General features: G+C 48.3%; 1 protein-coding gene and 1 pseudogene across 1 annotated transcript; both read left to right on the forward strand.

The window, feature by feature from the left end:
* The first annotated feature begins 2,849 nt into the window (after window positions 1-2,849).
* LOC123050867 (putative disease resistance protein RGA4) lies at window positions 2,850-5,424 on the forward strand (annotated as a pseudogene).
* Window positions 5,425-6,785: 1,361 nt separating this feature from the next.
* On the forward strand, window positions 6,786-9,357 carry LOC123056215 (aspartyl protease family protein At5g10770-like). The gene is made up of 3 exons (XM_044479899.1): window positions 6,786-6,884; window positions 8,356-8,835; window positions 8,923-9,357. Exons 1-3 carry the CDS (start codon window positions 6,786-6,788, stop codon window positions 9,355-9,357), a joined length of 1,014 nt encoding a protein of 337 aa, XP_044335834.1.
* Window positions 9,358-16,181: the final 6,824 nt, after the last annotated feature.

A 16,181-nucleotide genomic window follows, 5' to 3' on the forward strand; every position in this document is an offset into this window, starting at 1 on the left:
GTGTTGGTTTTGCCTTGAGCAGAGTCAGTTGGGATTTGTTTGAACAATTAGGAACAATGAATGTGCAGCCCAGCCTCTCTAAGACATGTGGCATGTGTTGCATCCATCATCAGTCTTTCATTTCATAGCACAAGAGTCTGTCATTGTGCATCTCCAAGACATGTTTGTTGCTGTCTTATGATTGCATATTTATGTTTTTCTTTCCTTTTTCAAGATAGCATAGTTGCCAGACAAAAAAGAGCCGGAGTCCATATTAATTGTCAATAGCAAAAGAAGAAATTGGTTATTTACCCGAAAGTTTACAAGTTTTCAGACGAATCTGCTAGATGGACGGCATGTCGATGAGCTGCAGAGATCATCAAGGACGTGTATGGTTGCCTGAAATTTCCTTGACGAGGCCCGCGCGGGAAGTTTGTGGCCCGTTTGGTTGCCCGCATACACTATTGGGCCTGCATCACATGAACTTTAAAGCAGCTATGGGTCCGTCTCGCTAGGAATGCTCGGATCGGCAGTTTTTCCAGAGCCAGGCCCCCGCGATGCACGTGGGCGGCGAGGACTGCATGCTCGTGAAGCCACATTGCTTCCCGAAGCGCCGGCAGTTATTACCCTCATCGCTCCATCATCCCTATCTCCACTCTCACCGACGGCGGCGGCGGCATGAAGCAGATCGAAGAACAGCAAGGCGACATCCGACCCCTACAAGGGCATCCGCAGCATCACCTCCGGCACGACAATTGCAGGAAGCACTTTTTTCACCTTCTCACATACTCATTCGAATTGGATCCACGTTTAGGTTCGATCCGTGTTAGGGGAATGGGGAATGGTGTAAATTGCCATAGGAGTGATCATAACATCGTCATGAGTTCATAGTACCGATAGATTAGATTTGAGGTTACCGGTCGGGATTGAGTACGAGGTATTATTGGGGGTAAATCTTACACGGTAGTCATAAATCTTAGCCTCGGCGACCCTCGAGGCACTTGGAGTGGCGGTGCCCTTGCCCTTTTTTTTTCTTCTCGAGCTGCATCACCGTATCTTCTTCCTCGCCGGAGTCTAGATCGATTGGCATGCTTCGGTGTCCTGGCTCTGGCGCCCTTACAACCATCGTCCCCGCAACTTCTTCTTCCACCTCCATGGCCACAGCTTCTTGTTCCTCCTCCACCACCACCACCACAGTCCATGTCGTGAAGTATGCTGCGGCACGACGGTCATGAGGATGCCTGCACTCTCTGTACTTGGGCCACTTTGATCTCTGTCGAGCGTCGCCGGAGTTGGCCTGATTCATGGCCTGATACATTTGTTTTTACGACCGTGTCCATGTTGGAAAAAATAAATACTCCTGGGTGTTGCATCCAAGCTGGAGATTTGAGTTGATACAGCTATGGTGAGCATAATTTAAGATGATACTATATGCAACAAGGAGCAGCTAGCATGAAAAGGATTAAGGGTGATGCCGCCAAGGAAGGAGAAGCCAACAAAGCGAATCTGACATTTGGTTCCCTTGATCACTGAAAGGAATCAAGCTTGGCGGTTTTGCCAATTTCTGCTGCTGCTGCTTCGTTTACTAGCACCGCTACTCTTACTGCACTTACAAAAAGATCCTGGTTTGCAGCTTATTTCCTTTTCTCCCTTTTGAGCCGCAGCAGATGAACAGTTCAATTTATGTAATGGTTCATTACTCATGTATATATGGTTGCGGTCATGATGAGCCGCAGCAGATAATCCACTTCTTTTTACATGTATGCGATTATTCCTAGTAGTACTTTTTTTTTTGTTTTCACACATGTAATATACTCCCTCCATTCCTAAATATTTGTCTTTCTAGACATTTCAAATGGACTACAACATACGGATGTATTAGAGTGTAGATTTACTCATTTTGCTTCGTATGTAGTCACTTGTTGAAATAGACAAATACTATTTGGGAACGGAGGGAGTACTTGTGATTGAGGATGCCGGTATATATTCGTCTCGTTCCGTATTTGATTCATTCGTTTTCACGACTGGGTCCAACCTGGGCGTTCTCGCCAAGGAGAAGCCAACAAAGCGAGATTGGTTGGTGGTTCCGCCCACAATTTGTATGTATGTGAAGGTCATTATTTCATTAGGCTAGTCCTCACATTCTCATCCATCCATTATTTCTCTCCTCCCGCTCTTACTGCTGCTGCTGCTGCTGCTGAGCATTTGAAGGAGCCGCTCGTCGACGGCAAGCCACACCAAATCCAGGTGAGCTTGAACCTTTACTTTCTACATTTCTTCCTCTGGGTTCCACTCATATCTTAGCTCTGAACAAACCAGTTTCCAAACAGGAAAAATCAAGGGAAATTTCAGCAAGCTATATTAGCTCTGAACCACCAACCTATTTTAGCTCTCGACACACCAGTTTTCAAAGAATAAAATCTGAGGGTAATTTCAGTAAGCCGGGGCTGGGAAGGGAGAAGTATGGGCGGGCAAGCAGAACGCTCTGTCTTATGAAGGTGTCAGGAGTCATAAGAAGATAATTTGGTATTTACAACATGCAGTGTATATTTCACGTCACGACATCCATATATATTGAGTATAACATGCATTCCACGTAGATGATTTCTAGTCAAAGCACAAAATCTTTGCAAAATAATTGCAAAGACATGGTGAAACTAAATGATTTTTTTGCACCGCAAGTGCCGGAGATCATTCATGATGTTTCTCCGAGACTAATGCCATGGGTAGAAACGGATCTCGACAAAATAGTTACTACAATAGCCGGCTTGTTGTATATTCTGACTGCAACAATTACTTCCACAATCCTTATTTTGTCCACTGTTTGCTCACAGGACGAAGACAGATTCCATCTCTGCGCTCCTGGAACCATGAGCTTGTCTGCCGCCGGGATCATCAGTGCCATCAATGATTGTGTCAGTTTGTTTCTGTCGGCCAAATCTGCCATTTCATCTCTGCGCTCCCGATGGAGTGGCTCACAAGAGCAAAGTCTTCAGGATCATGTATTGCAATTACAGAGTGATGTACAACATCTCTGTGACACTCTTCCTGCAATGTATCACCTCATTAATGGAGCAGAGTGGAGAAGCTATGAAGACCATGTGGCCAAGCTCCTTCCGAGTCTCAAGGATGCTGTGTCTGAGGCCGAGGACCTTATTGATGAGTTCAGATGGCATGAGATGAAGGTGCAAGTGGAGGGCAATGCAATCCAATCTCCTTTCATTGACTTCCTTGATAAGGTCATTCATGGCAACTTCAACAAGTTGAATGATGTCCAGTTGAGGTTGAATTACCTTTCGAGTGAGATGAAGGGTATGGGGCTTCGTGAAGTTACACATCGCTTTGCGAAATCAGTCAGGCCCGTGACCACCTCTTTGTTGTCAAAGGAAACAAAGATATTTGGTCGTGAGAAGGAGGTGAAACAGGTATTGGGATTTCTTAAGGTACCTACACATCCCAAACGCAAGAGAGCAACTAGTTCAATCAACGCATCAACAAGCACATCATCAAGCAATCATGTTAATGGTGAACCAAAAATATTGAGTCTTCCTGTTTTGGTGGTAGCTGGAATTGGTGGTGTTGGAAAGACCACTTTGGCCCAACATATCTGCAACCATCAACGAGTGAAGTCGCACTTCGAGCTAATAATTTGGATTTGTGTCTCAGATGACTTCGATGAGGAGAGATTAACTAAAGAAGCCATAGAATCATGTACCGGAAAGGAGGCAAAGATTGATAATTTGGATTCTCTTCAGCGTGCTATTTCTAACCATGTGAAAAATAAAAGATTATTGATTGTCCTTGATGATGTGTGGGATGATGCCTTGAAGGATAATGGGCGGTGTTGGGAGATGTTTTGTGCACCTTTTGCAAGTGCCCAAGAAGGAAGTGCGATGTTAGTCACCACTAGATGTCCAAATATTACCAAGGCGGTGCACACAATGGAGCCTGTTATAGTTGAAGGTCTAAAGGATGATGTGTTTTGGAATTTCTTCAAGTTATGTGCATTTGGATCTGAGGGTTCTAGCAATGATCCTGAGTTAGAGTGTATTGGAAGAAGAATACTTCCTAAATTGAAGGGTTCTCCTTTGGCAGCCAGAACTCTAGGGCGGATGTTAAGGATGGACCATCAAGCATCGCATTGGAGTTCTATACTTGGGAGTGAACTGTGGGAGTTGAAACAAAAGGAAACCGAGATTTTGCCTGCCCTTCGGTTGAGCTACATGTATTTACCATTCTATTTGAAACAATGCTTTGCATTCTGTGCCGTGTATCCCAAAGATTACAAATTTGAGAAGGCATGCTTAGCTGAAATTTGGGTGGCAGAAGGCTTTGTGGAGCCTCAAGGTGGTGTTCCCATTCAAGATATTTGCTATCAGTATTTTGAAGACCTTGTGGCACGGTCCTTCTTTCAAAAGGTTAATGGTCGATATGTAATCCATGACTTACTGCATGACATGGCACAAAAAGTTTCAGAGCACGTTTGCTTCATCTTACGAAATAAGAGTGACTTTGATAAAGTTCCCCAGAATGTTCGCCATCTATACATACTCCCTAGCAGTGAATTTGATGATTCCAACTTGTTGAGACTATGCAAGTACACGAAGCTGCGCACCCTAATTTGCAAGATTAATTTGGGGAGAAGAACATGCTTTGTAATGGACCACTGGTGTACTAAACTTACACGTATGCGTGTGATGTCTTGTGCTTTCACAAATGAATTACCAGATAGTATCGGTAATTGGAGGCATCTTCGGTACCTTGAAATCTCCAGAGCTTGTACTTTGAAGAGGATTCCTTCAGCTTTCTGTTGGCTATATAATATGCAGATTTTATATGCCAAGAAGTGCAAGATAGAAAGTTTACCCGCTGACTTTGACAAGTTGACCAATTTACAGAAATTTGAAGTAAAGGAACTAACAATTGATTCAGCCAATCAAGAGGGACAAGGAATTAGGTCAATAAAGCATCTGAATCATATTCGTGAATACCTGGTGATGAATAATCTTGGCATCCTAAGTAAGGATCATGCAGCAGAAGCTGAACTGAAGAAAAAGGAATGTCTTGATAGGTTGATATTGAATATGCGAGTTGCTTTCCGCTCTGCTGACTTTTATATCCACAACAATGATACAGAAGTGCTTGAAGGTCTGCAACCTCCTACCAGCCTCAAGGTTCTCAACGTCAAGAATTATCTCGGTGTCTCGCTCCCAAGCTGGTTTCAACCACAAAACTTGCCAAGTTTAACATCACTTTATTTTGATGGTTTTGTTGCGATGAAGAGCATATCATTTCCCATGACCTCACAGAGCACGAACCTAAATGAGACACATGCAATTGGTACGTTCTTGTCCTTGACAAACATAACCATTGAGAAGTGTGAAAATTTATCAAGCCTAGAAGATTTTCTGCAACCAAGTTATGTACCAGCCATCAAGGAAATAAGAATTTCCGATTGCAAGATGCTAGAATCAATACCAGGTGAAGTGTTTGGGGGTTTTCATTTCCTTGAAGAATTGTTCATATCTGATTGTCCAAACATGCGCCTCCGAAGATTGGTTTCGCCGTCCCTCAAAAAGCTCCTTTTGTGTCGTTCTAGTATCTTTTGCAATATTGACTGCTGCTCCCTCACTTCCTTTCATTGTCAATGCCATTTTGCCACGTCCATACAACTACAAACGTGGAGTCTTCCATCTTTAAAAAAGTTGGAAATTCGTTGCAGCTCGGTTACCTCTATTGGAGGCTCCCCTAGCCTTTCCGTTTCTACGGGCACTAGCAGCATTAGAGCATTCCCGTCCCTTACTATCCTAGAAATTCAGTACTGTGGTAAATTGTCAACCCTTGATGAGCTCCTAACAGAAGAATATCTACCTGCTATTGAGGAAATTGAAATCATTGGGTGTAGGGAGTTAGTGTCGCTTCCAGTTGAAAGGTTTGTGAGTTCTCCTTGTATGAAACGTCTGAAGGTTCATGGCTGCCCAAGTCTGAACTGGCACAAGGGGCAGGTGTTTCCATCATGTCTCCAAAGTCTCCACCTAGAAAGATGTGGGGATATCTGTCCATATGTTCCCAGCTCCCTACGAAGCCTCACATCCCTCGTCTCACTGTGCATTCGTGGGTGCCAGGGTATAACATCCATTCCAGGTGACATTTGGAGCAGTAATCTTGCATCACTTGAGAAACTGAGTATTTATGAATGTCCGGACCTAGTTTCATTTGGTGGAGCAGAGGCAGTTGCAAACATAAAGAAGGTTCACATATACAAATGTCCAAAGTTAAAGGAAGCGGATCAGATCAATAGATGACCAGCCAAGGTATTGTGCTTACACTTATTTCCCGTCCAGCTTTTACTTATATTTTGTTCGGAATTCCCTATATACTGGAAATAACTGATGCATTAGGCAGTAGCAAAACGTTGATCTCCTGTTGGATGCCAAACGCATCAAGATCGACGGGTGGGCTCCGCTCTGGACCAAGGTGGGAGAGCGGGTCTGTCCGTGGAGGGGGAAGTTCCTCTCCTCTGCAGCTAGGCTGGTGCTCACGAATGCGAGCCTCTCCTCGCTGCCGCAATTTGCAATGGGTCTGTCCCTCCCGGCGGAAGGGGTACACGCCAAGATGGACACACCGCGGTCCCGTTTCTTTTGGGAAGGCTCGGGACCAAAACGCAAGTACCACATGGTTAAGTGGGCTGCGGATCACAAACACCAGAATCCAGAACATTGCACTCTTGTGCAAGTGGATTTGGAAACTCTCGCAGGGAGCGACGGGTCTATGAGTTGATCTGCTGCGGGCCAAGTACTTCCCGAATGGGAATTTTTTCGAGGGCGTGGCGAGGGGATCTCCTTTCTGGAACGATCTCCAAGCGGTCCGGCCAGCTTTCGCTCAGGGAGCAAAGTTCTCCATTGGTAATGGACGCTCGGCTCGCTTCTGGCTAGATCACTGGGTGGGAGCCCAACCCCTCTGGGTCGACTTCCAGAACCTCTATACCCTGGCTGTCAACCCGGAGATCTCAGTTGCCACGGCGCTTGCCTCTTCCCCTCCGGCATTGCATTTCCGGAGAGAGTTATCGCAAGTAGAACAAGCACACCTAACGGATTTGCTTGATACCATTGCGCCGGTCTCGCTGTCGTCGACGGCGGACACAGTCACCTGGGCCCTCACCCCATCTGGCAAGTTTTCGGTCAAGTCTCTTTACCGTAAGCTGTGCCAGGGCCCATCCTTTCAGATGCCAAAGGGCTTGTGGAACGCGCGCCTTCCGCTTAGGATTAAGGTGTTTTTCTGGCAACTGTTCCGCAATAGACTGCCCACTTCGGCTAACGTCGCCAAACGCAATGGGCCGTCGACCGGCCTGTGTGCGATTTGTAACGTCCTGGAGGACGCGACCCATGTTTTTTTCCAATGTCCTCTGGCACGTTTTGCTTGGAGCGCCATACGTGCGGCGGCCAACTCCTCCTGGAATCCCCGGTCAGCGTCTGACCTCGCAACCATAGTAGGCTCGTTTCACGGTGGCAACAACCGAGTGCTCTAGAGCTGTTTCGGTGCCTTGACCTGGGCAGTCTGGCTCACTAGGAACAAACTAGCTATCGAGGGTATCTTCCCATCTCACCCTGCTAACATAATCTACAAATGCAACCTTCTTCTGCAGCAGTGGAGTCCGTTGGCGAAGCGCAAGGATGCTGAAAAACTGAATCTCGCCCAGATCGCCTTCGTCAGATCTACGTTTTGGCTAGGGAGCCATCTGCCACCTCTGCGCCGTGAAGTGGCCCTTTTGTCTTGCGAGCGAGCCTGCGTGCTCTATGCTCTGCCTCCGGGCCTGTATTTTGCCTTGCTGCGTGCTACTGCTGGCCTGGTCTAGACTTGTGCGCCTTCGTGCCGTCGTGGTCTGAGCCTCCGTGCTCTGGTTCGAAACTTATGTCTGAGCCTCCGTGCTCGTGTTCGAGGTCCTAACACTGTCTGTTACGCTGTCTATGATGTTGGCTTTATTAATTTAAAGCCGGACGCTCCTAGCGTCTTTGTTCTAAAAAAAAAGCAATCCAACTTAAACCATTATCTGTAAAGTACGCCGGATTTACTTACTGATTTTTTTCGACAACGAGGTTAAAACCCCCGGCCTCTACATCATCAATGCGCATAACCATCTTGTTTCTGCGAGTATTTGACAAAAAACTACCACATTAGGGGTATCCGTCCCACGGAACTACCACTTTCAAAAAAGTGACTAATAACTACCGAAAATTTCAAATTTTGTGGCAAAAAACTACCAAGTCGTGTTGATCGTCCATTTAGCCGTTTTAACCGCTTAACTGACAGGGATGGCCCACATGGCTGGCCGACGGCAGCCCTAACGGCTAACGGACGCCCGCTCGCGGCCGTTAGTGGCCCGGCTCGGTCGTGAGGTTCTCCACGAACCACCGCGGTGGCGGGCTGCAGCAGTCGGAGGAGCTCAAGGTGCCGACCGAGCTGGGCTCTTCCCTGGACATGCTGGAGTACGTCATAACCGTCGGCGTCGGCTCGCTGGCGGTGCAGCAGACCATGACCATGGACACCGGGAGCGACGTGTCGTGGGTGCACTGCAACTCCAACTCCACGGCCGGGTCGCCGCCCTTCGACCCCGCCAAGTCGGCCACGTACGCCGCGTTCCCGTGCGGCGCCCCGGCGTGCACACAGCTCGGTGCGGAGGCCAACGCCTGCTCCAACTCGCAGTGCCAGTACATGGTCCGCTACGGCGACGGCTCCAACACCACCGGCACGTACGGCTACGACACGCTGGCGCTGGGCTCGGACACGGTCAAGGGCTTCCAGTTCGGCTGCAGCCGCGTCGAGGAGGGGTTCGGCGACAAGACCGACGGGCTCATGGGGCTCGGCGGCGACGCGCAGTCGCTCATCTCGCAGACCGCGGCGACGTACGGCAGGGCCTTCTCCTACTGCCTCCCGCCTTCCCCCGGCTCCAAGGGGTTCCTGACGCTCGGCGTGCAGACCAGCACGGCGGGCTTCGCGACCACGGGGATGCTCCGAAGCGAGCAGGCCCCGACGTTCTACGGCGTGCTCCTCCAGGGCATCAAGGTCGGCGGTGAGCAGCTCAGCGTGGCGCCCTCCGTCTTCTCTGCCGGGTCCGTGATGGACTCCGGGACCATCATCACGCGGCTGCCGCCCACGGCGTACACATCGCTCAAGACGGCGTTCAAGGACGGCATGAAGCAGTACCCGACGGCGCCGTCCAGGAGCATCCTGGACACGTGCTTCGACTTCAGCGGCCAGGACAACGTCAGCATACCGACCGTCGCTCTGATGTTCGACGGCGGCGCGGTCGTCGACCTCGACGCGAACGGGATCATATTCGGCAGCTGCCTCGCGTTCACGACCGAGCCGGGCCACTAACTGCCGCGAGCGGGCGTCCGTTAGCCGTTAGGGCTGCCGTCGGCCTGCCATGTGGGCCATCCCTGTCAGTTAAGCGGTTAAAACGGCTAAATAGATGATCAACACGATTTGGTAGTTTTTTGCCACAAAATTTGAAATTTTCGATAGTTATTAGTCACTCTTTTGAAAGTGGTAGTTCTGTGGGACGGATACCCTAATGTGATAGTCTTTTGTCAAATACTCTATTTCTGCTTGTTACTTCCAATGCTTAGTCCGTATAGAATAATGATCTGTTACTATTTCCGGAAAAAAAAGTCCGTATGAAATCATGATCTGTTAATATTTCCTAAAAGAAATGTTTGATGTTCACAGTAATTGCATATATGTGACACTTTGAAAAAACTTGCTAACATCATTCGTGAAACTATCCCTTTTTTTATTTGCCACATAGGCTTTACTGACCTTGTTTTCTTCTTCAATGACAGGCGAGCAGGAAGCCATAGGTGCATTATTTCTCTGTATGAGCCTATCCATTTTAGCAGTTTTATTATTTCATCAATAATTCCATCTGCAATCCCATAACTATCAGTTCCCAGTTTGTACACTCGCAATCTTGTTGTAACTTATGAAAACGACAAAATCACTGGCCGTAGTCCCTCCTCCTCCTCCCACTCTCCCCCCGCGCCGCCACCCCTGCGGGCGGCTCGGGTGGCGCCGCCGTCCCCCGCCTCTAACCCCCTTCCCTCGCTCCTCCCCCCGCCGCCGCCGGCCGGATCCGCCAGGGCAAAGCCCCTGCGGTGGCTGGCGGCGGGGGCTTCTTCCTCCTTCGCTCGGATCTGGGCGACGCGGGGTGGCCCGCCCGTCGGAGGCGTCAGGCGCGCGTGGGGCCTGGCGGCGTTGTGGCGGTGGCTCCGGTCGGCGTCGTGCCGCGGCTCGGCGGCGCCCTGGCGGCTGCAGCCCGCAACGCGGCGGCTGCGTGCCCATGGCCGCGTCCTGGATAAGATCTGGGCGTCAGTGGGCTGCGGGCGGCTCGGGAGGACCTCCGTCGGTCTTCTCCAGCTCTGGTTGGTTCTCTGGGGGCGGATGGTGGCGGCGGAGCAGAGGCTTCGGGTGGTCGCGTGCCCGGCCTGGTCTCATGGCTGGATTCCGGCGGGCGGCGCGGGGTGGGGTAGTGGCCTGTCTTGGTTGCTGCTCCGGCCGTGGGCGGCCGCGGTGTTGTATGGTCCAGCGGCGGCCGTCCGGCGGCGCGGCGGCTACACGGTGGTTCGGCAGCTCTGCGCGCGGCGACGGCTGGCTTTTCTCCGGCCTCGGCTCGTCTGTGGTCGGACCGTGCCGACCTTTGCGTCATCTCCTCGTCGTCTGGGCTCTACTTCTGTCGAAGGGCTGGCTTTCTTCCAGTTGCGGTCCATCGCTCGTCTCGCGCCCGGCGCGGCGGGACCGAGCTCGTCTCGCGCACGGTGTAGGACCGAGCTCGTCTCACGCACGGTGCAGCAGGACCGACCTTGTCTCACACATGGTGCCGTAGGACTGAGCTCGTCTCGCGCCCGGTGCGGCAGGACGAGTCGATGGAGGCCCGTTTTGGCCGGCCTATTGGGTCTCGGCGCTGGGGGATGTCCAGGAGTGGGAAAGGCAGGATCTTTCCGCTCGTCTCTTTGGTTGGGGTAGTGGCGGATCTCGGGTGTGGTGGTGTCTAGGTCTTGGATGCCGGGGCGGCGGCCCTGGGGGTGGTGGTTGCGCGGTGCTCTTGAGCCGAGCCCGTGGCTGGGTGCTGCCCGGTGGCCATGGCCGTGTGGGCGGCGTGGTAGCCGGGGTGTGGCGATCGGTGGTGGTGAGTGTTGTCCGGGATGAAAACCTGTTCTTTCTCCGGAGGGACCGGCGGCGGCGAAAGTTCCCTTCTTGAAGGCGTCGTCGCGGCTCTCACTACCCTTCGTGCGGCTCGAGGGAAAACTCTAATCCTCGGATCGGGCGGTGGCGGCGGCGGCGCTCCGGTGTCGTATCCTTCCTGAAGGCGCCGTCTGGGAGCCCACGGTTCGTCGTATGCGGTTTCGGTCTCTTCACGTTAGTGTTAGGGGTGGTGTTGCCGCGCTCAGCGCCTATGTATCCTACCTTGGGTGTGTGCGTGTGTTGTGGTGGTGTGCGTTTGTACTTGGTGATGTTGATCTTTGCTTTATATATAAAGCGGGGCGGAAGCCTTTTTCGGTAAACGACAAAATCACTGCATCTGCGGCTATCAGTTCCCAGTTTGCATCTCTAGGACATGTTCTATCTGTATGCATTTTATGTGTTTTGGTGCATCTTAACTCTGGAATCAGTGCATCTGCGACTTCTTGTATGGTTTATGTTCTTTGCCCTGTGGTTTCTACTTGTGCTTTTTGTCTTTCTTTCGTCTTTTGTATTACCTTTTTCTCAGGCCTATATGACGACCTGTGGTGTCTCCTGCTAGAAAATGAGTTGCACCATTTTGGTGCGAGTCCGAGAGGGATTCTGTTTATCTTAGCTAGTCTGAATAACCAACAGGCAGGCAGTTGGTTTCAGGTTTCAAAAGAAATATTTACTAGTTAGTTTCAGGATATGGTTTAGAATGCAGCGCATTTAAACTGATATTTATGTTTGATGGCTAGTAGAAAGCAAGATGGGTCCACATTAAAGAGTCGATTAGGATTAGTTTTAACAAAAGGCAGGCAGCTCAGCCCATTTGCTGAGCATTTTCTGGCACAAGAGTCGGCCAGTCAACTTAGTAAGTGTATGAACAACGAACACTGTTGGCATGTTAAAGATCTGGAATGTGCTTTACCATGCATGGATGGGCACTGCGTCTGCATCTTCATCTTGATTAGAGCGTACAATGAACTCTTTTGGCATTTGAGGTGTGGTCTTTTTTTTTTGAAAAGGAGGTGTATACCTCCGGCCTGTGCATCTAGACGATGCATGCAACCATTTTATTAATTATTTACAAATATCATACAAAGTCATACATCAGTAAGCCTGAAGCCACCATCTAGTCAACACTTGTTGCTACTCTTATCCCTTGATGAAGGGGTGCCGAATGTCCGAGCTAAATACAAAAAAAAATCGCACCAAAGCTTGACATCTAAAGCCGGATGCCCCAGCCCAGCCACATGCCAAGACTGGGTCACACACTGGACCGACGCACCCTGAGAAGCTGCCGTCGCCATCTTCCACTGGTCCATCTCCAAAGCAGGAACTGACGCATCGACCTTGCCTGGCCTGCCGTCGACGTCACCATGACGCCAGACAACGCCACCATCCTGCACGTATTGGTCCACACTATTTTGGTTGATGCAACTCATTGATTGATTCATCGCTATTTTGGTGTATGATGCTGTAGAGTTTCCATTCTATTCCAGGATTATTTCTCTTCAACTCTAACTAGAATGATGATGATGTAGCGTTTAGGATATGTTTTCATCACAACTTGAACTGATTGGTCGACACAGAAAGAAAGAAAGAAAGAAAGAAAGAAAGAAAGAAAGAAAGAAAGAAGAACACAGAGCTGAGATTGCTATTGTACAAGATGCCAACAGCTATTACATGAGATATTTTCTGAAACAAAATCACCATCAAACAGACAACTGAAAGTGCCAGAATATTATATCCAGATCCTAAGAATACAAAAACAGAGCAGTTGGAAACGATTTGCAACGGTAGGGTAATAAACCAAACCAAAGAAAACCAGAATAGGATATTTTGTTTTGGCCAGTTGATCCTGGTGTTGTGAATACATATATACTATCTATCATAGCCACTAGCCATCAAGTTCCTATTTACCACAGCCAGCCGGACGACCAAAAGAATACCAAAAGGAGCTACTGCCAAACCCCAGGGACAGAGCAACAAAAACAGAAAGTAGTGTGGTGCAGCAGAGCAGCAGCTGCTTAAGGTTCAGAGTTATAGGCGCCCTGAATTTGTTGCTGATCGCAGAGTATTTATGTCCTTGGAGTCAATCTGTCCTTTGGGTCTTGAAAGCCATACATGAACACACGTCCGTTCTCTGCAAGACAAATGTGTCTGGAAGTGCCCATCACTGTCTGTACGTGCTGGTGGCGTCCTTTGCCTGCCGAATACCGACATCCTTGGTATCAACAACATAATATTGCGTGTGATGGAGACAATAACAAGAATAATAGCACGGTAAGACATAGATAAAAACAAAGAGTAAGTGTTAACCAGTTATTTCCCATACTCCCATTGAGCTCCCAACTTGCTGAAAAATATGGAGTATGAAGGGCTAGTAGAGTAGAGGTTCTACCTTCAACCGCAAATCGCAATTCCTTGTGAAATAATTTGTTTTGTTCTATCCTGAAGAACATGTGCAGCTTTTCTAAAATGGCGACCATACAAGTAATGTACCATTCCCGTGTTGCGGCTCGAGGTGCTGAACAGTTAGCTTGTTGCAAATCAAACTGTTCTCTTTACTTACTGACACCAACCTAATATATAAGTGCAGTAAGAGTGATGCTCAGCTGGTAAAATTAAGAAGCAGAGGATGCTACTCTGCTCCAGTAGCTAAATAGAAGTACACTACGTTAGGTAGCCCTGCTGCTCTGGCTGCAGGAGTGCAGGTGGGTGATAGCCAACAACCCAGTAGAAGTTAGGTGGGTTAGCTGGGCATAAGTGGGATCCCATCCCACTTAACAAATAGCTGGGCCTAAGGCTGGATATACGCAGGTGCCCAGGTAGTTTTCCTGTTGTTCCTTGTCTGTCTCTGATTTCACAAAGTTTGAATTTGCAATAGCAGTTCCAGCCCACACCCTAAAGAGCACATCCCAAATGACAAAAGAGGCAAGATGCAAGATGGATCATTGTTCCATCTTCCATCTCAAATTACAACCATGATGCAAGATGCATCCCGTCATATCATTGTCCAGAACAATCATGATGCAAGATGCAGCGCCAGGCACACATTCCAGACTCTTAACATGCTAACTAGCTGCAGCAAAAAACACATTCATTCATTTCAGATACAGCTACAACATGTCTTACTTGGACATGTGCACTGACTGGCCGACTCTCATGCCAATAAGATTGTGCAAACTAATCCTAATTTACCTCACCTGAAAAACTGTGCAAACTAATCCTAATTCATTTCATCTGACTCTCAGACGCACACCCTGCATCTCAAAAGGCAGCTTCTGGTTACCAGCGATCAAACCTGAACAGAGCATTCAATTTTACTGTGGCATCCTGAAATAATATCACAGGCGTCGGAATCTGACCCCTACAAGCAGTCACAGCAAACTAGAAAATACATTCGTTACTTCTGAAACCTGAAACCACCCCCCTCCTGCTCGATGTTCAGACCAGCTAACATCATTTTTTTTTACCTCCTCTCAAGACACACACAGCAAAGTGGTGTGCCTCATTTTGTAAAAATAAAATTGGACAAAGCAGAGAAGAAACAAAGCACAAGCGTAAACCACAGGGCTAATAACAGCGCATCGAGATGGCGACACAGGTCTTCTTACAAGCCAAAAACCAGAGCAACCAGGTTTACAAAGACTCTTAAACCAACTCCTAACAGACTTGGACTGACTTTTAACGGGCTTGGATATGCTCTCCTGGACAAAAACCCCACCATTCAAATCCTACTCCTAATACTTAATCATACGTGATCTCCTGCGGCCCAGATTTGCACACCGCTGGTACTCTTGACCCCACATAACAGACTCCGTGTCGTTTCATAGGTTACAACAAGTTAATACGATTGTGCAAACTGAGAATTTACAGTTGCGCAAATATGAACTGCAGAAAGGCATCAAGTCTCGTTGTCCTCAGGTTTTCCAGTTTCCAGCTATGGCTTTCTTCTCGCCTGCCATCTACTTGTTCCTTGTACTTAAAGAATAAACCATGGTCAGTAAAGCAAATTTGGCCACACACAAAAGAAAAAGAGTTTACACAACACGGGCACCACATAACTATAAGCTAGCAAGCGCAAGTTCTTTCAAATGTTACACATATAAAACTGATGTAAACATTACAGTTTCCCTTCGGGGAAATATTAACGGCTCAATATTCTTTTTTTTTTCATAAGCAGAAACAAGATATATGATGCATGTAGGTATCATCAATGAGCAAGTTCAGCATAATTTAGTGATAGCAATTTATTTCTAGTATATAGATAACTTTGAACAACAGACAAGTGAAAGCTGGACGGGAAATAAGTGTTAGCAGAAATACCTTGGATGGGATCTTCCCCTGATCTGACCGGCTTCCTCTAACTATGGACACCCACGTACTAACACTACCTTTATGGCAGGCAGATATTCTTGTGTAAGCAGGTCATCAAGGGTTGACAATTTATAACAGCCAGAAATGCATATGTCATTAAGGGACGAGAATGCTGTAGTTCTACCCATGTCTCCAATAGATACAAGAGATTTGCAATCAATGCGCAGCTTCTGTAGAGATGGAAAACTCCACATTTGTAGTTCAATGGACTTGACAAACTCACATTCTAAATCAAAGTGGGTGAGGGAGCAGCAGTCAATATTGCAAAAGAGACCAGAATGCCGCAAACGGAGCTTCTTAAGAGACGGCGATACCAGTCTTTGGAGGCAGGTGTTTGGACAATTGAACACATCCAGTTCTTCAAGGAAATGCAAATCCCCAATGTTTTTAGTTGGCAGTGATGCTAACACATTACACAGTACAATGTTTTTGATGGCCGGTACATAATCTGGATGAAGAAAATCATCAAGGCTTGATATATTTTCGCACCTATCAATGGTCAGGGGGCGAATAGCTCCCATGCGACGTCGTTGAGTTGAATTGTCTCTCATGCGACATCGTTGGTTCAAATGGCTCTCATGCGACATCTGCGTTGG

Source organism: Triticum aestivum, chromosome 2D (genome assembly GCF_018294505.1).
Source record: "Triticum aestivum cultivar Chinese Spring chromosome 2D, IWGSC CS RefSeq v2.1, whole genome shotgun sequence".
NCBI lineage: Eukaryota > Viridiplantae > Streptophyta > Magnoliopsida > Poales > Poaceae > Triticum > Triticum aestivum.